Source organism: Canis lupus, chromosome 16 (genome assembly GCF_003254725.2).
Source record: "Canis lupus dingo isolate Sandy chromosome 16, ASM325472v2, whole genome shotgun sequence".
Classification (NCBI taxonomy): Eukaryota; Metazoa; Chordata; class Mammalia; order Carnivora; family Canidae; genus Canis; species Canis lupus.
The window spans coordinates 16,834,110-16,860,561 of record NC_064258.1 but is presented as its reverse complement, the minus strand read 5'-3'; the positions used below and the strand labels follow the sequence as shown (position 1 = coordinate 16,860,561).

The 26,452-nt window shown below is 40.9% G+C and overlaps 1 protein-coding gene across 5 annotated transcripts in view; it reads right to left on the bottom strand.

Annotated features, from left to right (window-relative positions):
• The window catches only part of GALNTL5 (polypeptide N-acetylgalactosaminyltransferase like 5), a 57,131-nt gene that overhangs the window by 18,056 nt on the left and 12,623 nt on the right, over positions 1-26,452 (bottom strand). For all 5 annotated transcript variants that reach the window (XR_003139217.3, XR_003139218.3, XM_049094704.1 and 2 more), the window contains exons 4-7: positions 25,906-26,026; positions 18,326-18,492; positions 14,988-15,110; positions 2,847-3,096 (exon numbers count right to left, since the gene is read on the bottom strand). Coding sequence is in view for 3 of the 5 variants with exons in the window: in XM_049094704.1 (XP_048950661.1) it covers positions 2,847-3,096; positions 14,988-15,110; positions 18,326-18,492; positions 25,906-26,026 (661 nt within the window). In the remaining 2 variants the exon portion in view is untranslated. The remainder of the gene's footprint in view (positions 1-2,846; positions 3,097-14,987; positions 15,111-18,325; positions 18,493-25,905; positions 26,027-26,452) is intronic.

The following is a 26,452-nucleotide window of genomic DNA, read 5'->3' as shown; positions in this document are numbered from 1 at the left end:
AGTTTTTGGCGGAGTCAAAAGCTACATTTAGAGTTTTGACTGCACCCCTGTGTGGTCAGTGTGCATAACTCCCGTATTGTTCAAGGTGAACAGTACATTATAACATGTGTAATATGTATTCTATAAGTAATTGGTATCATACTAAGTTTTTTATGGCTTGATTTTTTTAATAGCATATTGTGAGAACTTTCCTTTTATATTAATTAGCTTTCAAAAATGTTATATAATATTCTACAAAATATTAATACAGTTTTTAGCCGTTTCATGTTGTTTTTATTTTCTAACTAATATAAATGTTGCTACAATAGATGTCTCTGTACTTACTTCTCATTAACTCCTTAGGGAAATATTTCAAGAAGTGGAATTATTGCATTAAAGAATAACATTTGTACGATTTTTAGGGTATATTGTCAAATTGTTTTCAAATAGCATGTGTGACTATATATATAGATACTAACAGGGTATTAGAATTCCAAAAATGTTGCTACTCAGCAAATATGAGGAATACAGTTTCCCTATTGAAATTTTTAGAGCCTAAAGCATGCCTTATATGTGACACATGAAATGTTACAAAATTATGTCAATTTTTTTGTAAATGTAATACTGTAACTACTTCTTGCTAAAAGTAACTATTTTAAATTAAATAAGTTTATTTTGAGATGAACTTCAAAGATTGATGCTTTATTTTTTATTTTTGGGTAAATCAAGATTTTTACATATTAAATTTTTATTTATATTAAGGATATCTTTATTCTTTTTCATTCTTAAGTCTATAGCAAAATAGCAACCATTTATACTGATCACTTCCTCTGAGTCAGGCTATGTTCTTTACAAGTACTGGCTCATTTAAACTCCTTGATAATCCAGAGAGGTATGTATTTTATTGTCATCACCATTTTATAGGTGAAGATAGTGAAGCTGAGAGAGGTAATTGGCCTGGAAGAAGGCTACTTTATTGCATAATTCCAGGGATGCCAGTCACCTATGATCTTTAAGAACAGTGCCTCCTGAAGATGTGCAGTACGCAGCCTATACAACTGTATGCAACAGTCCTAAATAACTAATAAATGATGGCTGGAGCAGAGCAAAGATCAGAGTTATACACAGTGCAAGGTGCATGAAGGGATCTATTTATCCTAAAAGCAAAAGAAAGACATTTGGTGACATGTGCAAAGTAGGGTTTTAAGAAAATTAATGTAGCAACAGAGAGATTGGCATGAGGGAGGGGGACCCGCAGGCCAGATTGTCCCTAAGAGTGTAGAGTCTAAGCCTGGAACAGTGAGGGCCCAGACCATGTGGACAGGCAGAGAGATGGACAGATGTCATGTGAGAGTCATCACAAAAGATGATCCTAGAGCTGGCTAATCACTGGATTAAGGTAGGCAGTGGGAGGCTGCAGGTGTAGTCATGCTTCGCAGCAATAGTATTCCATCATGGCTCTTGCATAAAGCACTAAATAATTTTCCAGTTATCCCTACTGATTCTTAGTCTTTATTTCATCCTTGGATTAGGACGCCAGATTGCATATCAGAAGTAAGGGGCTCAGAGCAGGGGCAGGTACTGGGACCAAGGGAAGTGATAAAGGTTTGGAATATCCAGGTGGGGGAATGAGTGATTGCAGACCAGCATGAGGCTGGAGACCATCAATGTGTAGAAGCATCAGTTCACATCTCTTAGAGGAACAAAGAAAACAGATGGTGGAATTGGCCCAGAGTTGGAGATTCGCTGGGCTACTGTGGTAAAAGTGTAGCAGGATGTGACAGCTGAAGGTATTGGCAAGAAGAGCAGTGAATTTATAGGTCAGAAAGTCTAGGCCACAGAAGAAAAAAGAAGCCATGAGGGGTTAAAAACAGAAATCAAAGAACTGGAGATCCCGATGATGTCCAGGGGGTAGGTGTGGGTGGAGCATAGCAGGAAAATATTAGGAACATCCTAGGCTATGGACAAGGAGACAGATATCTGGTAATTTAGAAGATGAGGGGTCCAGGATATGGCTACAGGAATAATACTAGCTAACAATTATAGACGAGCTAACATTTATGTATACTTACCATGGTCAGATACTGTTCTAAGCTTTGATATATACTGACCAATTCTCACAACAACTCTGTGAAGTATTACTACCCTCTAGACTTACTTCACAGATAATAAAATAAGGTGCAGAGAGATTAGGTAAGTTGCACAAGGTCACACAGCTCTAACTAAATTAAAATAGAGACAAAGATCAAGGATGTGCTAGGTTTCAGTGTTAGAAAATTTATTTGTGTGATTTATAAAACAAAGAGGTTAGTAATAAAAGAAGAGAAGGAGCCTGGCATCTGTTATCAGTAAATGTGGGGAGTGACCTGGAGCAAGTCTCTTCAGAAATAGCCTCATAGATGTAATTAAAAGCCACAACATCATATTGTTCTCACACTTAAAAATATCTTTTCCAAGACTAATATCAAGGAAAATCGTATTCATCTTTACACAATTACAGATGAAAGCACTTAGATAAATGTTTTCTATGTGAATTTTGCAAATCCATGTCCTTTTTCTGGGCTGACCACAGTGCTAGCATTTTGTTCATTGACCACATACAATTTGGTCCCAAGAACCAAGTCTGCATTCCAAAGACAGACACCTGGAACCAGAGGGACACTATCCATGGTGGTATTATTAACTGGGCTGAGATGCTAAAAACCTACCAAATTCTATTATTATGGACTTTCAGAAACAAGATAAATAACAAAATATTTCTCTTTATTAGGCCCAAGAAATTGAAGGAATCATCTCCAAAAGCTTCTTTTTTTCCCCCAGGTCCCAATACATATATGATATTTTCCCATAACCTGAAGAAATCTCACCGGATGGGTCTAGTGGGTCCTTCTGGTCCATCCATCTCATAAGAATAAACACTATCCCACTTAAAATCTAGATGCCAGTTGAAAGCACCCCTTACAACAGGAGAGGACTGGTATTCAAGGGTCATATAGTCAATGACATCTATCAGAGGACACACCACCATTTTGGAGTCCTTGGCAATGGCATGCAGCAAGGGCTGCAGCCATGCAGTATTCACCTCGCAGTGGCTATCCAGGAACACCAGAACATCCCCTGGGAAGGCAAAAATAGGCTGGTGTTAGTGCATATGGATAAAACAGCTGACAACCCAAATCGAAGTTCAATGCAAGGAGTATTTCTTAAGTGTTTGCTTTCCATTTCAATGGGGGTGGGTGGGGACCAGAAACACATATCTGTGGCCATGATGAGCCATAGATGTTTATTTTTATTTTTATTTTTATTTTATTTTTTTTATTTTTTGCCATAGATGTTTAGAAGAAGCTGGTGAACTGTGGGCTAGAGAGTGGTTTGGGGAAGATTCTAAAGAAGCAGGTGGAACTGACTTGGCCTTTAATTAAAAAAATATTTTTTTTAGCTTGGCCTTCATCAACTGACTCAACTTAGCCAATATTTACTGCAAGGATGGCTTGTTGGTGTCTTTTGGTGCTTGGGCTGCAAAGATACATAATTATTTTTGCTCTTGAGTTCAAGCTTTAATAAGTGTCTGCTTAGAGAACATGGGGGAAATTGGCATGGCCAAAATGAAGACTATGTGTTGTTAAAGTACATTAGATGGGCTCAAATTGGAAGGAACCTCAAAATTCAGGTGTGTAATTTAGAATTTTTCTTGTAGACAACACAAAATCATAGGGGGTTATGAGAAACATTCCATGGCAGATCAGAAGACTCAGTATTGTTAAAGTGGTAATAATCTTCAAATTGAGCTATCCGTGCAGTATAATTCTTATCAAAACCACACCTGGTTCTTTTTCAGAAACTGATCCTAAAATTCATATGGAAAGGCAAGGGACCCACATTAGCTAAAGCAATCTTGAAAAAGAACAAAGTTGAAGGACTTCTGGATTTCAAAACTTACTACAAAGCTATAATAATAAAACAATAGGATACTGGCACAAGGATAGACATGTAGACCAAAGGGATAGAATTGAGAGTATAGAAATAAATTAAATATCTGTGGTCAGCTGATTTTTGACAATGGTTCCCAGCCAATTCAATGGGAGATAGAATAGTCTCTTCAATGAATGGTCCTGACACAACTTTCTTTACAAGTCCTGGCTCATTTAAACTCCTTGATAATCTAGAGAGGTATGTATTTTATTGTCATCACCATTTTAGAGGGGAAGATAGTGAAGCTGAGAGAGATAACTGGTCTGGAAGAAGGATATACACATGGAAAAGAGGGATGCCCAGGTGGCTCTGTCGGTTAAGAGTCTGATTCTTGATTTCAGCTCAGGTTTTGATCTCAGGGTCACGAGTTCAATCCCTGCATTGGACTCCATAATGGGTGTGGAGCCTACTTAAGAATACATGAATGAATGAATGAAAGAAAGAGAATTAAATTGAACCCCCTCACAGCAAACACAAAAACTTAAAAAGGTCAGAACTAAAACTGTAAAACTCCTAGAAGAAAACAGAGGCATACATTCCTGACCGCAGGTTAAATGATTTCTTAGCTATGACACCAAAGATAGAAGTGACAAAAGAAAAAATAAATAGGATTTCATCAAAATTAAAAATGTTTGTGCTTAAACAGACACCACAAAGAAAGTTGAAAAAATCTACAAAATGGGAGAAATTATTTGAAAATCATATATTTGATGTAGGATTTGTATCTAGAATATATAAGGAACTCTTACAACTCAATAATAAAAAAGACAGCTTAATTAAAAAATGGACCTGGGTGGCTGAGTCAGTTAAGTGTCCGAATCTTGATCTTGATCTCAGGGTTGTGAGTTCATGCCCTATGTTGGGCTCCATGCTCAACTTAAAAAAAAAAAAAAAAAAAAAAATGGGCAAAGGATTTGAATAGGCATTTCTCCAAAAAAGAAACTAGGTTATGATGATGGTTGCATTACCCCATGAACATACTAAAAAACACTGCGCTGTGTACGTTAATGGGTGAATTGCATGTGAATTATATCTCAATAAAACTACTAACATCATTAGGAAAGAAAGAGTACATCTTCTAAATCTTTTTTTTTTTTTTACATCTTCTAAATCTTAACTAAAGTGCCATTATTGTTATGTGGGATTCACACAGAATTTTATATCGTTTTTAAAAAGTGATAGAACCTTGATCCCTCAGCTCAGCTTACTGGTTTCTTATCTACTCTTCCAAAAGAGCATCTACATGTTCATGTATATTCTACTGATGTCTTGAATAAGCAGGACTCTTCAGAAGAGCCACTTTATTTTGTTCCTTTCAATCCACAGGGAGGAATGGTCCTTTCCTGCCCTTGGTTACAAACCAGAGCAGGTCCAAGACTTCCCTTCTTACTTTTTGGTTAACTGGAAGTCTCATAGTTACTTTAAGTTGGAAACATTATCTCAGTTCAGCAATTAGGATGGATCCCTAGTCCCATACTACAACCCAAATTTCCCAGACTGCATGTGGAACTGCTCATTGTCCCCCCCCCCCCACCCTTGCTAGATCACTTTGCAGGAAGTCACTTGCTTTTGGATTAAATCTTATCTCTTATTTTCTCCCTCCCCAGCTTGGTACCATATTTTCTCACCTCACTGAAGGTCAAAGTGGGGTGAGAGGAGACGTGAATGGGGCAGGAAAGTTCTTTTTTTTTTTTTTAATTTTTATTTATTTATGATAGTCACAGAGAGAGAGAGAGGCAGAGACATAGGCAGAGGGAGAAGCAGGCTCCATGCACCGGGAGCCCGACGTGGGACTCGATCCAGGATCTCCAGGATCACGCCCTGGGCCAAAGGCAGGCGCTAAACCACTGCGCCACCCAGGGATCCCAGGAAAGTTCTTTCTCGGTAAGATAGCAGGACGCTCTCTGAGCTGATTCCTCTTATGGTATGGCTAGCATGGTAATTTTGAGGACCCGCTTCCCATCCCTGGGGATCTCTCACCTGCAGTTCCCATAAACTGGGAAAATCTATTCTACGTAGATCCAGACTCTCCTCAGCAACTTAAGATCAGTGTTCTACCCCAAGGTTCTCCTCTGCTGGGATCCATCCACACTTCTAGATAGTCCCAGTGACATGACCTAAGATGATCGTTGTTGTCTTGCTCAAACACCCATCACCTGAGCCGATTTTGCCATCAGTGCAGTTACTAACACAGAAGTCAGTGTCCCCAGTTCTGTAGCTAGCCATGGTCCTTCTTTTGTCCTTTGATTCCCAGGCAAGAAGCCAACATCAGCTCATTCCTCCTCACCCCCAATAGATTTCTAATTTGGTTGTGTCTGAGGACATGCTGAATCTCCACTCCCAAAATTCATATCAAGTCCCCCTCACAGGCTTCCATGAGCTGCTTTCCTCAAACACCACCACTAATTCCAACAATCTGACAAACGTGGTTACCTTACTGGTTTTCTCAGATGTCTATTTTGAAATTTCTTTACGATAGTATGTCTGACAACCTACTTCGGAATATAACTTCTCTTGTCTTTATGGTTCAACCAAAATAGGGCTAGAAAGAATCTCATTTTTCACACTATTATGAACACTCTGTGTGCACTGTGTTCAACACTTTGCATTTTGCACTTAAAATAGCTTCTCTAATATTATACAACATTAACAACTTCAAATCATGTCTGCTAATTCAATAGGTGAAAAATTAACATCTGTCCAGAGAAGACCTGCAAATGGCCAGCATGCCCACAAAGAGATGCTCAACATCATTAGTCATTAAGGAAATGCAAATCGAAACCACAGTAAGATACCAACTCATAACTGCTAGGATGGTTAGAATTTTTTTTTAAAAGACAGAAAATAACAAGTGCTGGCAAGGATGTGGAAAATTTGAAACTCTTACACCCCCCTGGTGAGAATATAAATGGTACAGCTGCTGTGGAAAAGTTTGGTAGTTCATCAAAAAGTTAAATAGAATAATCGTATGACTTAGTTATTCCACGCTTAAGTACACACTCAAAAGAATTCAAACAACAACACATGTGCACGTGTTCGTAGAAGTCCTCTTTATAATAGGGAAAAGGTAAAAAACAGCCTATATATCCAGCAACAGATGAATGGAGAAACAAAAGTAGCATTTATACAATGGAATATGTATAATTCCATATTCCATTAAAGGAATGATATGCCGATCCCTGCTACCTGTAGAATAATCTCAAAAATATTGTTAGGTGAAAGAGCCAGATGCAAAAAGTATGACTGACTCTATTTACATGAAGTATCCAGAATAAGTAGATCCAGACACAGCAGATTAGTGGTTGTCAGGGGCTGGGAGAAGGAAAAATGAGGAGAATCTGCTCAACAGGCATGGGGATTTCTTTTGGGGTGATGCAAATGTTTTGGAACAGGAGAGAGGTGGTGTTTGCCCAACATTGTGAATGTACTAAATGCCACTGAACTGTTCACTTAAACATGGTTAATTTTATGTAATGTAAATATCACAATAATTTTTAAAAACCTGCCAAAGAAGACATGCAAATGACCAATAGACACATGAAAAACTGTTCAACATCATTCATCATCAGGGAGATGCAAATCAAAACCACAAGAAGATATTATTTCACACTTGTCAGAATGTCCATTATTAAAAGGACAAGAACTAAGCAGTGTCGGGGAAGATATGGAGAAAAGGCAATCCTTGTGCTCTGGTTGTGGGATATGAATTGGTGCAGCCACTACAGAAAACAGTATGGAGTTCCCTCAAAAAATTATAAAATACAAGTACCACATAATCCAGCAATTGCACTTCTGGGTATGTATCAGAAGGAAATGAAATCTATATCTTGAAGAGTTACCCACACTCCCGTGTTCAATGCAGCATTATTTACAATAGCCAAGACACAGAAACAACCTAAACATCCATCAACAGATGAAGGGATAAAGAAGTTGTAGTATGTATACAATGGAATATTATTATCATATCAGCTATAAAAAACAGAAGGAAATCCTGCCATTTGTGACATGGATGGACCTTGAAGGTATTATACTAAGTGAAATCAGTCAAACAGAGAAACATAAAATATCGTATGATCTTCCTTATATGTGGAATCTAAAAAAGACCCTGAACTCTGAGATTTGGAGAACAGACTGGTGGTTGCCAGAGGTAGGGGGAGGGTGAGATGGGTGGAGGTGGTCGACAGGTACAAATTTCCAGTTATAAGAGAAGTCCTGGGATGTGATGTACAGCATGGTGAGTATAGTTAAGCATACTGTATTGCATATCTGAAAATTGCTAAGAAAGCAAATCTTAAAAGTTTGTACATCACAAGAAAAAGAAGTGTAACTATGTGAGGTAATAGATATTAACTAGATTTATCCAGGTGATCATTTCACAATATATACATGTATCACATCATTATGTTGTACACCTAAAATGAATACAATGTTATATGTCAATTGTATCTCAATTAAAAAATAAAACATTAGGGATCCCTGGGTGGTGCAGCGGTTTAGCGCCTGCCTTTGGCCCAAGGCGCGATCCTCCAGACGGGGGATCGAATCCCACGTCGGGCTCCCGGTGCATGGAGCCTGCTTCTCCCTCTGCCTGTGCCTTTGCCTCTCTCTCTCTGTGTGACTATCATAAATAAATACAAAAAGAATTAAAAATAAATAAATAAAACATTAAAAAATTATAACTAGTAAAGATGAACTTTTTTCAGGTAATTAGCCATTTGTGAATGAAATGTTTATATCCTTTGCCTATTCAGGTGTTGGGAGTCCTGGGTTGTTTTTTTTCTTTTTCTTTTTTTTTTTTTTTTTAAGATTTCATTTATTTATTCATGGGAGACACAGAGAGGCAGAGACAAAGGCAGAGGGAGAAGCAGGCTCCCTGTGGGGAGCCCAATGCAAGACTCAATCCCAGGACCTCGGGATCACAACCTGAGCCAAAGATAGATGCTCAACCACTGAGCCACCCAGGTGCCCCTGTTTTGTTTTTTTTTTTTCTTTTTTAAAAAAATGGCTTTGTAGATACATTTTACATACTGAAAATATTAGTTTTTTTCCTATGGAAGTTGTACTAATTCTCCTAGTCTTCTGTTATTTAACTTTATTATTTTTTGTTCACAATAGGTTTATTGTTTTGCTAGTCAGCTCTGTCCTTTCGCTAGGTTTAAGCTTTGAAATGTTGTCTTTATTCATTGAGCAGGTGAGTATTGATCTAGGTTTTCTTTTCATAATTTTAAAATTCTTATGATAATTTAGTGATTTGGGTTTTTGTATTTTTTTATTATTTTTTTAGTGATTTGGCTTTAAAAACTAATGATACAGTTAGAATTTATTCAGATTATGGTATGAGATGAAGATAAGTTTTTTTCCCAAATAACTGAACAAGCACTAAGCCAGCAATTACAAAGAGGCCCTTCTTCCCACACTGACTTGTGGTGTCTTATTTATCATATGTAGTGTATATACCCTTAGCATTTAAAGATTTTAATATTTCGGGGCACCTGGGTGGCTCAGTGGTTGAGCATCTGCCTTGGGTTCAAGTCATGATCCCAGGGTCCTGGGATTGAGTCTGGCATCAGGCTCTCCACAGGGAGCCTGCCTCTCCCTCTGCCTGTGTCTCTCATTGAATAAATAAATAAAATCTTTTTTAAAAGATTTTAATATTTCAACTTTTGGCAATTTTAATGACCCAGAAATGTAGTATCTGAAGTTGCAAAATAATTTAAAATTATTTTATGTGCAATATCAAGCTTTTCCTAATTCTAATTTAAACCATGAAGCCTATGGGAATAGACACCTGGCACCTACATGCACTGTACTGTTTTTACACTCATCATAAAGCATTTTATGGGTAATTTATAATGAGAGCAAAGCAGCATGGAATTTCTCTTGGCTGAGTCCTACACTCACAAGAATATTCTGTGGGAATCTCAAGTTTCTTGCCAGGAAATGGAGCATTTGTTCTGCTTCTGTTGGCCTTGGTTATAGGAAAGATAATGCTCTTTCGTGTTCACAGAAATAGCCTGTTAGACATTCATCTGGATGCCATCTAATCCCAGATTGGCATCTTCCCAGATTAAGCCAACTTCTCCATAGGGTCTAGAGTGAGTGAGTGAGGAGTGTGAGGTCAAATCCACCTGCTAAGGACCCTTCCCAGCATTCCTCGTAACGTGTGTGTGTATGGGATGCACTAAGGACCCTAGACTGCTCACTCCATCTCCCCAGAAGAGAGGCTTGCTCTGTTGCCTGCAACCCAGGGGCTCTCTCTCTCTCTCTCTCTCTCTCTCTTTTTCTTTTTCTCTCTCTCTCTCTCAGGGTGTGGCTGGTTTTAGAAAACAAAAAATGCCTGGTCAGCCTCGGGCAGGCTCCTCCTCCTCTTTCATTTCCTTTTCTGCCTGTCTTTAATTATTTCCCATATTTTTTGACTTTTAAACATTGCTCATTATATTTAGTTTATTTTAAATAATTTATTGAAATATTTTTGATTTGGTCTCTGAAGCAATCATTCTTAAAGTGTTAAAATGTTTTCTTTTTTTCTTGGGTTGGGGGATAGGGAGAGGGAGAGAGAGAGAATATTAAGCAGTTAATCAGTCTCCACGACCACTGCAGAGCCTGTGCAGGGCTTGATGTCAAGACCCTGAGATCGAGACCTGAGCCGAAATCAAGAGTCAGATGCTTAACAACTGAGCCACCCAGGCGCCCCTAAAATGTTTTCGTTTTTATTAGCCTACACATTGTTGCAGGCTAATAAATTTTATGCATCCATAAAATTTTGTAGTTTAGTCTTGCTGATTTTCCAACTTTATTCTTTTGCATTAGCTTCTTTTGCTCCCTCAAAATGATATGTATTCGTCTGTGCAGTTGGGTACGGTGCAGGCCATTCATCGTTATTTATTTTTTTTAAGATCCTTTGCATCTTTTATTTTATTTATTTTTATTTATTATAATCTACGATAGTCACACAGAGAGAGAGAGAGAGAGGTAGAGACACAGGCAGAGGGAGAAGCAGGCTCCATGCACCGGTAGCCCGACGTGGGATTCGATCCCGGGTCTCCAGGATCGCGCCCTGGGCCAAAGGCAGGCGCCAAATCGCTGCGCCACCCAGGGATCCCCCCATTCATCGTTATTAAAGTATTCTATCATTTGATCGTCACTAGTCTGTAATCACCTAGTAAATCAGGACATACGCATACTCCATAACCAAGCAATTCCACTTCTAGATATATGCTCCATAGAAATGCTGTTCATATCTGCCAAGAGACAGGGACTCAAGGATTGGTATATTTGGTAAGAGCCCCAAATAGAAATAACCTAAATGTGACTCAGCAGTAGAATGGAAGATTAATTTGGCACAATCAAATAACAGAATACTTCAAGACCTTTACTCTTAATCACAGGTGCCACATACGGTACATGAGCAGGCTCTGGGAATTAGGACGTCGTGTTTGGCAGAGGGCATTATTTTGTTTACCATCCCAGAAAACAGAGGTCTCTCATCCTGTATGAATGTCAAGCAACAGTGCATGCTCTCAACACTACACGAGGTTTTAACCTTCTGCGTTCAGGACGTCAGCTGGAGCCCACACCTCATCCCTGCCTGCTTGGCGGCTTGCTGACCATCTAGACCAGCTCAGTGCCAGATCCTCTTCTATGACCTCATCCCCAAGACTGCCCTGTATTTAACCGCCAAAACCCTTTCTCCCACAGTGGACCTCCCTCTTACCCTCTACAAAGGTCCCTCATTTAAAGTACGTTTCTCAAAAATAAAAAAAAAAAAAGTTTCACATTAATTTTTTTCACAAATTCTCCTACAGCCTTCTTGCCTCATGGAAACCCTGACCCTCCCTAGAAGATGCTGCTTCTCCATCAAGTTCCTCACAGGAAGCTCCTCCTTCTCCTCCCAAACTGCATGAGTCCTTGGGTCCAGGGCAATGCTGCCATTTCCTACTCACCCATGGCTGCCACCAAACCTTCCTCTGCTCCCATGCAAAACAAACAGACAGACAAACAAACACAACCCTTCTCTTTAGATCCACACCCTCTGATGATGGCTCTCTCCTCATTTGCAAAACACCTGCCTTCTGATTCTCCAGATGAAGTGCTCTCCCCAGCCCTGCTCTGTTCCCTTCATTCCTGAGGTCATGGTGCTCTGTCTCGGCTCCTGCAGTTCACAGGCCATTCTGTCATCCTGTGGGCAGCACTGCCACGCCAGACAAGTGACAGGTAGCAATGAATATCATGAAGGAAAACCACTCAGTAAGGCTGATGGAGAGAGGTGGGGTGTGCGGCTTCACACAGGGTGGTCTGGAAAGGCCTCCCTGACAAAGCTGCGTCTGAACGGAGACCTGAACACAGTGACCTAGCAGGTCATGAAGACACGTGAAGGGGATTCCAGGGGCAGGACATGACATGCCAAGGCTCTGAGCTACGAGTGTGCCTGAGCGTCTGAGGAGCAGCAAGAAGGCCAGTGCGGGGGCAGTGTGAGGGGAGAGGAGTCAGTGACCGTGTGACGGGCAGCCAGCCGGGGTACAGATCTGCAGGCCCCCACTGCGGACGCAGTCACCTCATGATGACACAAATATTAACTGGTCTGGAAGCTAACGGTTCTCAACATGCACACACGTTAACGTCACATGAAAACCCATATCCGTGTTAAGTGGGGACAATTTACACAAACACATCTTAGCAGAGTTGGTACAAATGAAGAAAAAAAGAATAAATGAGGGGGATCCCCGGGTGGCTCAGCAGTTTAGCGCCTGCCTTTGGCCCAGGGATCCTGGAGTCCCGGGATCCAGTCCCGCGTTGGGCTCCTGGCATGGAGCCTGCTTCTCCCTCTGCCTGTGTCTTGGCCTCTCTCTCTCTCTCTCTCTATGTCTATCACAAGCAAATAAATAAATCTTAAAAAAAAAGAATAAATGAGCACGGAGAGCACATCGTAGTGCTGGATAAATCCTTGACTGGATGAGTGAACAGGTGAATAACTTAACGAGGGGTCACGAGCTGCTGCCTCACCTACCCTGACACCACAGCACCCCATCGCTTCTCCTTTTTATAAAAAATATTTTATTTATTTATTCATGAGAGACACAGAGAGAGAGGCAGAAACACAGGCAGAGGGAGAAGGCAGGCTCCTTGCGGGGAGCCCGATGTGGACTCGATCCCAGGATTCTGGGATCACGCCCTGAGCCAAAGGCAGATGCTCAAATGCTGAGCCACCCAGGTGTCCCCAACCCCACTGCTTCTAAGCTGGGAGCAAGTCTAGTCACAGGGTGGTGGTGGCAGCAAGTATAGATAGATAGGTATGTGGCAAGCACTGGCAAAATTGCAAGGAGAAACAGAAAGCTCTATAATCACAGCTGAAGATTCTTTTTTTTTATGATAGTCACACAGAGAGAGAGAGAGAGAGAGAGAGAGGCAGAGACACAGGCAGAGGGAGAAGCAGGCTCCATGCACCAGGAGCCCGACGTGGGATTCGATCCCAGGTCTCCAGGATCGCACCCTGGGCCAAAGGCAGGCGCTAAACCGCTGCACCACCCAGGGATCCCACAGCTGAAGATTCTAATTTAACTCTACCAGATGTTTACGGATCCAGTCAAATTAGATGAATAGGAATATAGAATATTTGAAAACAACATTAGACATACATGGAACCTACAACCAAAAAAGATAAAATTTATTCCTTTTAAAAACACGTAGAAGTTTTGAAAAACAGATCCAGCTTTAAGGCATGTAGGATATCTCAACAGAATGACAGGCCATAAATGCCAACCACCGTAGGAATTAAACCAGTACCAGTAGCTAAGAGACAATTTTTTAAAATCCCTTTGTTTGAAAACTTTAAAATTCACTCCTTAAAAAATACCCAGATGAAAGAGGAGACCAATGAGATACCAGTGCCTTGACAGTGTATAGGACAATTTTATGTAATTTTTCCAAACACAGATAATAATCTGTTTTATGTAGGTATTCAGCCAAAAAAAAAAAAAAGGATAAAAGAGGGGAAAAAAAACCCATCCAATTCATTTGATAAGTCTAGTAAAGTGAAGTATAAGAAAACAGTTTTAAAAAAAGAAAAAGATAAGCCAATCTTACTTTTCGAAATGTGTGCTGTGTGTATGTGTGTGTGTGTGGTGGGTATTGTAAGATATTAACATCTAGTGAATCTAGGGGAAGGTTTATGTCAGTGTTTTGTGGGTTTGAAAATTTTCAAAATAAAACATGAGTAAGACTTAATCCAAGGGGGATGTGGACACAGACAGACACAGCGAGGAGGCCACGTGACCACAGAGACAGGGATGGGAGTGATGATTCTCAGCTTAGACCCCCTTCAGGGGAACCTGCTGTGTGCACCAGCTGGACAGCTTCCCAGTCTTTGGGATCAAGTCTTTGGGTCACACCAAGCCCCCTGCCCCAGCCTCTCAGGGGATTTGCAGCCAATGCCTAAGCATACGGTGTTGGAGGTGCAGAGCCCAAGCTGGACTCTTCATGGGTAACCCTGCTCTGAGGCTCCCCACTCACCCACCCGACCTCAGAGAGCCACACGGCCCACTGGAGCCCCTTTGGCCCAGATCCCCCTTCTTCCCTCTCCCCCATCACAAAAATTTCTGGTCCACACTTTCCTCCCCCCTGTCTGTCCTTTTTCCAGGACCCTCTTCTTCTTCTCATTTCATCTTGGCCTCTGCTCCCCAGCCTAGCTTCAGGGTTTCCTGAGGGATGGGCAGCTGTACAGCAGCCCCACTGTCCCCATCAAGTCTCGCTCTCCTGGCCGCATCTCACAGTCTGTATCTGGAGGGGACTCATCCTGCAATGGGGCCTGACACGATGGCCCCTGCAAAAAAAGTACCTTCCATTTGAAATAAAAAATTGACATTTTGAAGCAGGATATGTACTTTCAGAGTCCAAAGACTCATGTGGCTGAAATGCATTTCCACTCTTCTGTTTATGCCAGTGGAGACTTGGAGGGGCCCACGAAGACCACTTCTGCACAGGCAGGAAGGTCTCTGGGACACAGGTATTGGGTTAAGTCCTGAATGAAAGGCTCATACCTGAAGCACGAGAGGCTCCAATCAGCCTTGATCGGACCAGTCCTTCTCTCTTTTTGTTTCTTATTACTTTAATCTTTCCCCGAAAAATTTCCAGGTGATGGTCTAGTTTTTCTTTCAAATCATCTGCGGGGAGGGGGGAAAACCACCCAACATTTGTCAATGTATAAACTAGAACTACAGAAAATAAAACAATTTATCACAATTTTGACTGATTCCTAAAAACCATGTGCTTCCACAAAAGTTCTAACTTTACAAATTTTATCTTATGTGAGGAAGAGAAAGAAATGTGATTCGGTATTTGAGATCAGCTGCAAATATTCTCCTGTGTTTCTGGTGAAAAACCTCTATGTTGACAAATCACTGTTGAAATTTCAATAGAAAAAGCATGAGCTGTGGGAGCCTGGAGCAATCTGACTTTCTCGCTGACAGCTGTGCTTCTGACAGGGCAAGAACTCAGGCAAGGTGTCTGACCTCTGGAGTCTTGGCTCCCTCCTCAATGAGGAAGGCTACCCACCACATGCCCCACATGTGGAGAGAGGGGCAGATAAACCACGCAGACAGGGCCTGGTACTCAGTGGCCACTCAGCGTTTGGAGGGTGATAGGATGATGGTCAAGGAGGCTGGGCTTGGACGCTGCAGGGGTCTTAGGAATCTGCATGAAGAGGTAGAGGGTCAACAGAAGCAGGCTTCTTGTAATCTTGGCAGAAGCAGGGATCTCCTTCTTGTCTTTAAAAAGAGCTCTTGGGCAGCCTGGGTGCCTCAGCAGTTTAGTGCTGCCTTCAGCTCAGGTCGTGATCCTGGGGTCCTGGGATTGAGTCCTGTGTCAGGCTCCCTGCATGAAGCCTGCTTCTCCCTCTGCCTGTGTCTCTGCCTCTCTCTCTCTCTCTCTCTCTCTCTCTGTCTCTTATGAATAAATAAATAAAATCTTAAAAAAAAAAAAAGAGCTCTAGGGGTTCACACAGAGGCAGACTGCAGGCTGCAGAGCTGAGCTTGCAATGGGAGGGTGGGGTGTGGGGGTGAGAGGGCATATCAGCCCAGAAGTCTGCAAATACCTCTCTCTAACATGCAGGATACAGAGGAACTCTGTGAGCTACACCTTGGGGGAAATAAAGGTGGTCCTGGCAGCAGTGATTGCTGACGTGACATGGAAGGCTTGGGTTCTTCAGAAGATGGTCATGTCATTGGCTTGTGGTCTAGAGGGCCCAGGACTATGAGGAAGATGGGTGGCAACTGGTCAGCTCTGGACATGACTCTCCTGTAACTCAATGGGTCCACTGCTCCCTGGGCTGAGGAAGTACATTGGCAGTGCCTACTGGTATCAACTGGGAAAGACAAGTTGAAGTTCAAATGGTTCTCCTAGAGCCCATGTGAAACCATTGTGAGTTAAATCAGGAATGTGTGTAACCTGAGCCCCATCAGAATATAGAACACCTCATTTCCTCTGTGTGTGAGCTTCCATGTGGGTCAAACACTAAGCTCCTTGGTGAAGCAGGTGAAATCACCACAAACCAGGTGAACTTGGATTGAGAAGGAGAGTAAAGGTATCTGGTCTGGCAGCACACCCAGAACTTGGGTGTCAGCAGTTGATTCCCCTGGTGTCTAAAGAACTTAGAAGTGGTCACCAGGTGCACCTCTGAACTCATGGTGTGGTTCTGGAAGACTTGGGGAGGTGTCCCATGGCCATCCTGGAACTGTAGATCCATAGCAAGACCCTTGTCCTTCTTTTTTTTTTTTTTAATTTTTATTTATTTATGATAGTCACACACACACACACACAGAGAGAGAGAGAGGCAGAGACACAGGCAGAGGGAGAAACGGGCTCCATGCACCAGGAACCCGACGTGGGATTCAATCCCGGGTCTCCAGGATCGCGCCCTGGGCCAAAGGCAGGCGCCAAACTGCTGCGCCACCCAGGGATCCCAACCCTTGTCCTTCTAAGGTGAGCAGTTAGACCTCTACAGCCTAGCAGAAGATCCCCTTTACTCCATCCTCTGCCCAACATGTGGCCAAATGTGCTGCTCAGTGCTACTGAGGAGATAAGGAATCTGACCATTTCTACACATCCCCTCCTGTGCACAACAGTAGAAACAGGTAGTGGCTCCTGTGGAAATGATATCATATACAGTCATGCCAGGCCAATGTGTGCAATTCCTAAATGTAGCTGACATTTGTGTGAATTACAGGCCACCTTCCATTTGACACATCCGGAGTCACTCACCCACAGGTGACTCTCCTGTGATGCCCTCTTTTCAACCCCCGCCTGTCCATCTTCCTTCTGTCTCTCCTCTTTCTTTCCCAGCCCGCAGTGGTTCAGATTCACAGGGGATTAGGTTAACTTCTAGGCAGGAAATCTATCCAATACTGAGATATCACTTCCATGCAGAATGGACCCCACAGGGACCTGCAGACTCCAAGCAACTTTTCACTACTCTGGGTCATCTTGGTTTATAATTCAGTTGTAAAACAGACAACTCATTTCAAATGCCAAGTGCATTTAATCAGATTTTGTACTGGTATCCCAACTCTGTCAAACCAATGAGGAAGTAGGGACATGCACTTGATTGCAGTTGATCTGATTAGAATTCTCTCCCAGGGGCACCTGGGTGGTGCAGTTGATTGAGTTTCATACCCTTGGTTTCAGCTTAGGCCTGATCTTAGGCTCCGCACTCCTTGAACAGTCTGCTTGGGTTTCTCTCTCCCTCTCCCTTGCCCCTCCTCACCTCTCTCTCTCTCTTTCTCTCTTTCTATAAATTTCTATAAATAAATCTTTTAAAAAATTTTCTTAAAAGAATTCTTTCACAAGAAGGACTTGGGTCGTGTCACCCCCCTGCATTAAGCCTGTACTAGCACTCCATTCTCCAGAAAAAATTCAAACAGTGCCCTTCACAAGCGGGGTGGCCTTGGTATAGCTCTGGTTTTGTGTTATGCTGTGCTCCTCCATAAACTACATGAACTACAGAACTATTCCCCACTTACCTCCTTACCTCGGGCCTCTGGGCCTCTAGGTGCTATTGCCTCTGCCTAAAACTTCCCCCCCTCTTCTCCATCTGGATAACTCTGACCTCAGTTTACATGTCACTTCTTTCTGAGTGTCATTCATCATCCCTGAAGGCCAGGCTGGTGCCTGTACCTTTAGTCACCTCAGGGAAATGCTAACACCTGCGAGCCCACCACCGCTGGATGGGGACCAGCACTTCCATCCCCACTGGTGGACCAGCGGCACCTACTCGATGCCCACCAGATGTAAAATGTATGAAACATGTAAAACCATTCAAGCGCCATCAGAGATCACAGCGCCTTCCGAGCGGATGCCAGAGGTGGATGGCATTCCGTCTTACCGAAGTCGCTCATGTCATCCACCAAAATAATTTCTTCAAGGATGTAGTGTGGAGTGAGGTTTCCGACACTGGACAGGGTCCGAAATAAGGCATTAAATTCCTCATTGTGGAAGCAAATGATCACGCTGGCGGTCGGTAGCTTGGCTGGGTAACGTTTTTGAAGACACCTGCAGGCACAAATAAAAGGAAAACAAAAGGATTAGGGGTCTCGCTGAAGCACCTTTCTTTACTTGCATTTTTCCTCTATTCCCTTAATTGATCATTCTGATAAGGTGACAGTACATTTAAAAATACCAAAATTAAAATACAAAAACGTCTCTCACTTCTTATGTTATTTAATTTTTTAAAAGATTTTTAAAAAAAACTTATTTATTCATGAGAGACACACAGAGAGAGGCAGACACACAGGCAGAGAGAGAAGCAGGCTCCCTGCAGGGACCCCAGTGCAGTACTTGATCCCAGGACCCCAGGATCACGACCTGAGCCAAAGGTAGATGCTAAACCACTGAGCTACCCAGGTGTCCCACTTCTTATGCTATTTTAATATTTTCTAAATCATTGCCCTCATCTTAATGTCAGCAATAATTGCTCTTCCCTGGAGACTCTGTTTTGGCCATCTTAATTCTATGTTGAACATAGTATAAACATGAGTTATATTTTGGTTTCTATTATAAAAGTGTATTAATGCACTTACACACATTGAAAGGTTCGAATTAACTGCATTGTACTATCTTCAAGAAAATCTTATGGTTTAGTTTGTTGCCTCAAAGAAATGCAGTGGATATGGTGTAATGGGATTTCTTCCAAGGATTATTATTATTATTTTTATGCATGTGAGAGAACAATAGAAGCTGAATTCTAGTAATATTAGTTATTAGCTGTTCATTACTGTTTGAATTGCTACATTATTTGGTTGTATTTTGAAATATTTTGGTTGCAAATGACAGAACCAACTGGTGCTAGCTAGCTTAAGCAAAAGAAAGGAAAGTATATTGGAAGGGGACCCAAATGGCCCACAAGACCTCAGGACAGGTGTGCAGCTGAAGCCTTCAAGAATGACTGGAGCTAGAGGCTTGAAAGCCACCTGGACACTCCATCCATTTTTGCTCTTGCCTTTACATCTGGGAATGATAGTAACTATAACAACATCAGCCTACTTCATAGGTTGGAAAGGTTCAATGAATTAATATGTCAAATGCTCAGAACAGTGCCAGGCAGATACTAAGTATTACATCAAGCTCATTATACAATTCTCATTCTTTCTCTGCAACCTGGCTTTTTTCTACTTCTTTATTCCACAGAGTGGGAAATGTGGCCACCACCAGCATATCTCACAGTCCTTTTTGAGAAGTCCAGCACTTCTCAAAAAGTCACAGGTAAGGGTTCATTGTCCCAGCCTGGCTCAGATGCCTATCCCTAGGCTAATGGACTGTGACCAGCGAGAGGGGTCAAAATAGAAGGTCACCATTCCCACTGCAATTTTGTGGAAAGGGGGATAGGGCAGGAAATGTCAATAAATGTCAATAAATGCCCCCACCCAGCAAGGAGTCTTGCTGGGTGGGGGCGAGACTACAGTATTCTGCACAGACTCTCAGCATATTCACGGGCAGATGTCACCATGGAAGAAAAGGGCCTGGTCTAGTGAACATTTTTACCCAAGACTAGATGAAGATGTGCCTTCCAGGTAGAAGCTGGCATCATGCTCCAGGGAGTGGGGCCAGGGAAAGGGCTGAGCAGCTGGGAAGTGGGGTAGAGTGGGTATGTCCTGCACATGGCTTTGCAGAGACAAGTAGGAGAATGACCTACAGGCTTAAATTCCAGGAAGATCGTGGAGTTCAAAGAGGAAGCAGATGAGACAGACGGGGTGGGAGGATGGAAGGATAATACAAGAATGAGGGACATGATGGTCCAGGGTGAAGTCATGCTACTTAGGTCACATCTCTAGCATTATATTCAGTCCTTGGGCATGTCATTTAAAGAAAACTGTAGATAAACGGAGTCCCTTCAGAGGAGTGAGACAGTGATAGTGAAGGGGCCTCAGAGTATGTCACACCAGGACTCCTTAGGCCCCTGTGTGTATCAGTTTCTCCAAACTTAATTGGTAAATGGTGCTGTGGTCTTTTCTGACCTAAACTTCTCTCACCTAAGTAAGCAGTTTTTGAGAGTGTAAGTAATTTGGACGAGGCCTGAATTTGGTTGTCTTTCGTCAGCTGCTCTATTCTTTGCTGATCATATAGAGTGCAAAGAGTACAAAATAAAACAGAACTATTGTGGGTTGGATTGTGTCTCCCCCACATTCATATGTTGAAATCTGAACCCCCAGTATGTCAGGATGTGACCCTATTTGGAAATGGGGTTGTTGCAGAAGCAATGAGGGAGATGTCATTAAGGTGTCCCTAGTCTGATAAGACTGGTGTCCTTGCAAAAAATGGAAAATTAGGGCCACATCCTGAGTTGGCTTACTTACCTTGTGCCCTAAGTCAGCTAGGGGTATGTTGACTTGCCCTCTTTTGCATTTTTTAAAAAATATTTTCCAGGTTTTCTGTGATTAACATTTATTTATTTATTTTTAAAGATTTTATTTATGTATTCATGAGAGACACACAGAGAGAGAGGCAGAGACACAGGCAGAGGGAGAAGCAGGCTCCATGCAGGAAGCCTGGTGAGGGACTCAATTCCGGGTCTCCAGGATCATGCCTTGGGCTGAAGGCGGCATTAAACCCCTGAGCTACCAGGGCTGCCCTGTGATTAACATTTTAAAAAATCTGCACACTTGCTAATTACAAAAGGGTAAATAGTCTTTTTACAGGGCAGAAATAATTGAAAGTAATTTCACCCCCAGTCACTTCACAAGTAATGGGACAAATGGACATCGAGTGCCTCCTGATAGGATGCTCTGAGGATGACACACAACCACTTCTATGGTATTCATGCCAAAAAGCACGACCTGGATTTGATCACAAGGAAATATCAATCTCACACTGTGGAACCAGTTATTTTAGAAAACAACTGGTTAGATCTCTTAAAAAGTGTTATAGTCATGAAAGATAAAGACTTAGGAACAGTTTCAGATGAAAGAAAACCAAGGGCATGCATAGATGCAAGATACATGCAATCTGTGGTCTTGGGTTGGATTCTTCCAGAAAAAAGGACGTCAATGGGCAACTGTAAACTTCTAATCATGTCTATAGATTAGCAAATGGTAATGTATTAATGTTAATTTCCTGGTTTTGTTCATAGTTCTGGTTCTGAGGGTATGGAAGATGTTAACATTTGGGCAATCTACGGAAAAAGCTATACAGGAATTCCCTGAAATATTTTTGCAATCATTTTGTATGTCTGAAATTATTTCAAAATTGAAAAGCTAGGGGTGCTTGGATGGCTCAGTCAGTTTAGTGCCTGCCTTTGCCTCGGGTCATGATCCCAGGGTCCTGGAGCTGAGCCCTGAGTCAGGCTCCCTGCTACTTCTCCTGCTTGTGCTCTCTCTCTCTCTTTTCCTCTCTGTCAAATAGATAAAATCTTGTTTTTTAAAAAGTTAAGAGATAAAAAATTAAATCAGAAGGCTAAGCAACGTAAAAATGTACTCTTCAAAGATCTGTATTAAATGTTTCCACAGCTAGTTAAAATAATCGTGAACTATAAGGCACAGTTGAAATAGAAACCCCACTTAATAGAATAATAAGATTAGTATGAGAATGGCTGAAAATATACTTGGACTCCAATAGTACTAGTTATTCCTTGTAGTTAAAATTTATTTGAAACACAAGTGTACTTTGTAAATAAATGAATTTCCTATTAAATAAGTTAATATTCTGAATACTAAAACTTCAAAGTTCACTTCTCTCTTTGGAGAGAAGTATCTCTCTAAAGTTTCCATTTTTCCTAACAATCATGTAATAAGAGAAAGGAAACAAAGGCAGCTGCACTATTTCAGGAGATGAGATTTAGGGAGAAGAGTTGATGGTGTGGCGAGAAATTCATAGCTTACAGGCATTCAAAAATATTGGGGAAAAAAAAGAAAAAGAAAAAAAAGAAGAAAAAAAAAACAAAAATGTTGGTCTCCTTTGTGGTAGCACACTATCCAGTTAAGAAAAAAGTTGTCCCCTGGGGTGCCTGGGTGGTACAGTTGGTTAAACTTTCAACCCTTGATTTTTGGGCTCAGGTCGTGATCTCAGGATGACAAGATCAAGCCCTGCATCAGGTTCTGCACTCAGCAGGATATCTGCTTAGGATTCTCTCTCCTTTTATGTCTCCCCCTCCCTCCTCTCTAAGATAAATAAATAAATCTTAAAAACAAAGTTGTCCTCTAAATTAAATTCATATCATGTTATATGGTTTGAATAAATTTAAATTATTTTTTTTTATTATGACCCAGATAGATTGTGTCATCACATGTAAACACTACATCTTTTGAGAGTGCCTCATCTTAGGTGATATTTAGCTACCTAGAGGCTTTATTGATTCGTTATTTGTGGTTTCAAATGTTCGTGTTACACACACGTTGCACCAAGACACAGTGGGCCCCCCTTTCTCCCATTTCCTGGAGCTTGGATTTTGTCTTTGTGTTACTGGAAGATGCTATATGCCATAAGTACTTCTTATTTAGTTAAGGAAGAATATCAATCTTCTTTAGATAGGAGCCATCAGAATCATCAATGCACAATGCAACATGAGTGAATCTTGGAGACGCTATACTAAGTAGAATAAATCAGGTAAATATTGTATGATTCCATTTTTATGAGATACCTAGAGTAGTTAAAATACACAGAGACAGAAAGTACAATGGTGGTTGCAGGGGGACCAGAGGGAAGGAAGAAAGGAGAGTGAATGTTTAATGAAAAAAGTTCTGGAGGTGGATGGTGATGATGGTTATAAAACAATGTGAATGTACTCAATGCCACTGAATTATACAGTTAGAAATAGTGAAAATGGTACATTTTATGTTATGTCTGTTTACCACAAGTTAAAAAAAAAAAGGCACCAACACAAATGATTGAAGAAACACCGAGAAAAAGCAGATTTTGAAGAAAACATAAGTGGCTGTCTGAAGGTATTTGGCAAATGTCCTTACTGGTAACTCAATAAAAAGATCTTGTGGACAATGCAATTCCTTTAAATCTCTAGAACACATTCGGTACAACTGGGGAAGGTATTCTCTACCTTATAAACTGAGAATTTTAAAATAGGCTCTTGAATTATTGGACTTCACGTACTAAAAATAGGAAGACTTCTAATATGTCAAAATTAAAATCTGGTTAGTAACTATTTATTTAAAAAATTAAGATGTTTTCTCTTTTTTTTAGATGTTTTCATTTATACATTTGTACACTGTTAAACTATAAGACATTAGTGAAATAAATAAAAGAAGACACAAATAAATAGAAAGATATTCTGTGTTCATGGATTGGAAGAATTTGACATTGTTAAAATGTCTATACTACCCAAAACAATCTATAGATTCAGTGGAATCCATATCAGAATTCCAATGGCATTTTTCATAGAAATAAAACAAAGAATCCCAAAATTTGTATTAAATTACAGAAGATGCTGAAGAGGCAAAGCAATTTCAAAAAATAAGAACAAAGCTAGAGGCATCAAGCTCTCTGATTTCAAACTCTATTACAAAACTTTGGTAATTAAAACAGTTTGGGGGACGCCTGGGTGTCTCAGTGGTTGAGCGTTTGCCTTTGGCTCAGGGTGTGATCCGGGAGATACTATCTCACACCTGTTAGGATGGCATTATCAAAAAGACAAGAAATAACAAGTGTTGAAGAGGATATGGAGAAAAGTGAACCCCGTTTGTGGGAATGCAAACTGGTACAGCCCACTGTGGGAAACAGTATGGAGTTTCCTCAAAAAAATAAAAAGAGTGCTAACATGAGATCCAACAATTTCACTTCCTGGTATTTATTTGAAGAAAATGAAGACACTAACTCAAAAAGATACATGCACCCCTATGTTAACTGCAGCATTATGTACAACAGCCAAGACATGGAAGCAATCTAACTGTCCATCAGAGGATAAATGGATAAAGAAAATGTGGTATTATATACACAATGGAATACTATTCAGCATAAAAAGGAATGAAATCTTGCTATTTGCAAGAACATAAATGGACTGTGAAGGCATTACACTAAATGATATAAGTCAGAGAAAGATAAATACCATATGATCTCATCTACATGTGGAATCTAAAGAACAAATTAACAAACAACCAAACCTCTAAAACCCAGCCTCATAAATACAGAGAACAGACTGGTGGTTGCCAGAGGAAGGGGTGGGCAAAACAAAGCTCCATTATAAAATAAATAAATATGGGAGAAGACATTTGCAAATGATGTATCAGATAAAGGGCTAGTTTCCAAGATCTATGAAGAACTTATTAAACTCAACACCAAAGAAACAAACAATCCAATCATGAAATGGGCAAAAGACATGAAGAGAAATCTCACAGAGGAAGACATAGACATGGCCAACATGCACATGAGAAAATGCTCTGCATCACTTGCCATCAGGGAAATACAAATCAAAACCACAATGAGATACCACCTCACACCAGTGAGAATGGGGAAAATTAACAAGGCAGGAAACCACAAATGTTGGAGAGGATGCGGAGCAAAGGGAACCCTCCTGCACTGTTGGTGGGAATGTGAACTGGTGCAGCCACTCTGGAAAACCGTGTGGAGGTTCCTCAAAGAGTTAAAAATAGATCTGCCCTAGGACCCAGCAATTGCACTGTTGGGGATTTACCCCAAAGATTCAGATGCAATGAATCGCCGGGACACCTGCACCCCGATGTTTCTAGCAGCCATGTCCACAATAGCCAAACTGTGGAAGAAGCCTCGGTGTCCATCGAAAGATGAATGGATAAAGAAGATGTGGTCTATGTATACAATGGAATATTACTCAGCCATTAGAAACGACAAATACCCACCATTTGCTTCGACGTGGATGGAACTGGAGGGTATTATGCTGAGTGAAGTAAGTCAATCGGAGAAGGACAAACATTATATGTTCTCATTCATTTGGGGAATATAAATAATAGTGAAAGGGAATATAAGGGAAGGGAGAAGAAATGTGTGGGAAATATCAGAAAGGGAGACAGAACATAAAGACTCCTAACTCTGGGAAACGAACTAGGGGTGGTGGAAGGGGAGGAGGGCAGGGGGTGGGGGTGAATGGGTGACGGGCACTGAGGGGGGCACTTGACAGGATGAGCACTGGGTGTTATTCTGTATGTTGGTAAATTGAACACCAATAAAAATAAATTTATTATTAAAAAAATAAAATAAAATAAAATAAAATAAAATAAATAAGTCATGGAGATGTAATGTCCACCTGGTAAATGTAGTTAATAATACTATACTACTTATTTGAAAGTAGCAAAGAGAGTAGATCTTAAAAGTTCTCATCACACACACACAAATATTTTTTTGTAATGGTAAGCCAATGTTATCTAGACTTATTGTGGTAATTACTTGGCAATATATACAAATATTAAATCATTATGTTGTACATCTGAAACTAATATAGTCTTATATGTCAATTATACCTTAGTAAAAAAATGAGGAGAAACATACATTTTATTCCTGGTATCTGGCACCTTGCTGTCACTGCCCAAGCTTTTACTGAGAATGGTATTAAATCCATATTTTAAAAGTCCATCAATAAATTCTGGGTTTGAATAGTTAAAATCCTTACCTGTAAGAAAGGGTAATTACAGTCACATAAGTATACGTTTACTGCCATCACTTTGATAAAGGACAATAAGGACAACTATATCCTGAATTCACTCCTTTTATAATGAGCCAGAGTCATTTCCTGGAACCTACACTAACCCCAGATGATAGGCTAAAATCAGGCAGATTCCTTGGCAAAGTATGAACAAAAAGCTAGTCTTTGGTCACTCAGTCTCTCTAGGGACAGAAGTGCCCAACCTCCTTAGTCCCATCATGATTCACAACTGTTGTGTGAAATTATTCTGAGGGATTTAGGAAAGGTGGGAAAGGAGAGCTAGAACCCCTCTCCCAAAATTCCATTGCAAATAGAACAAGATGCCAGAGGCCAACCCAAACATATCAGTCATAACAATAAATGAAGATGGAATAAATTTCCTATTAAAAATAA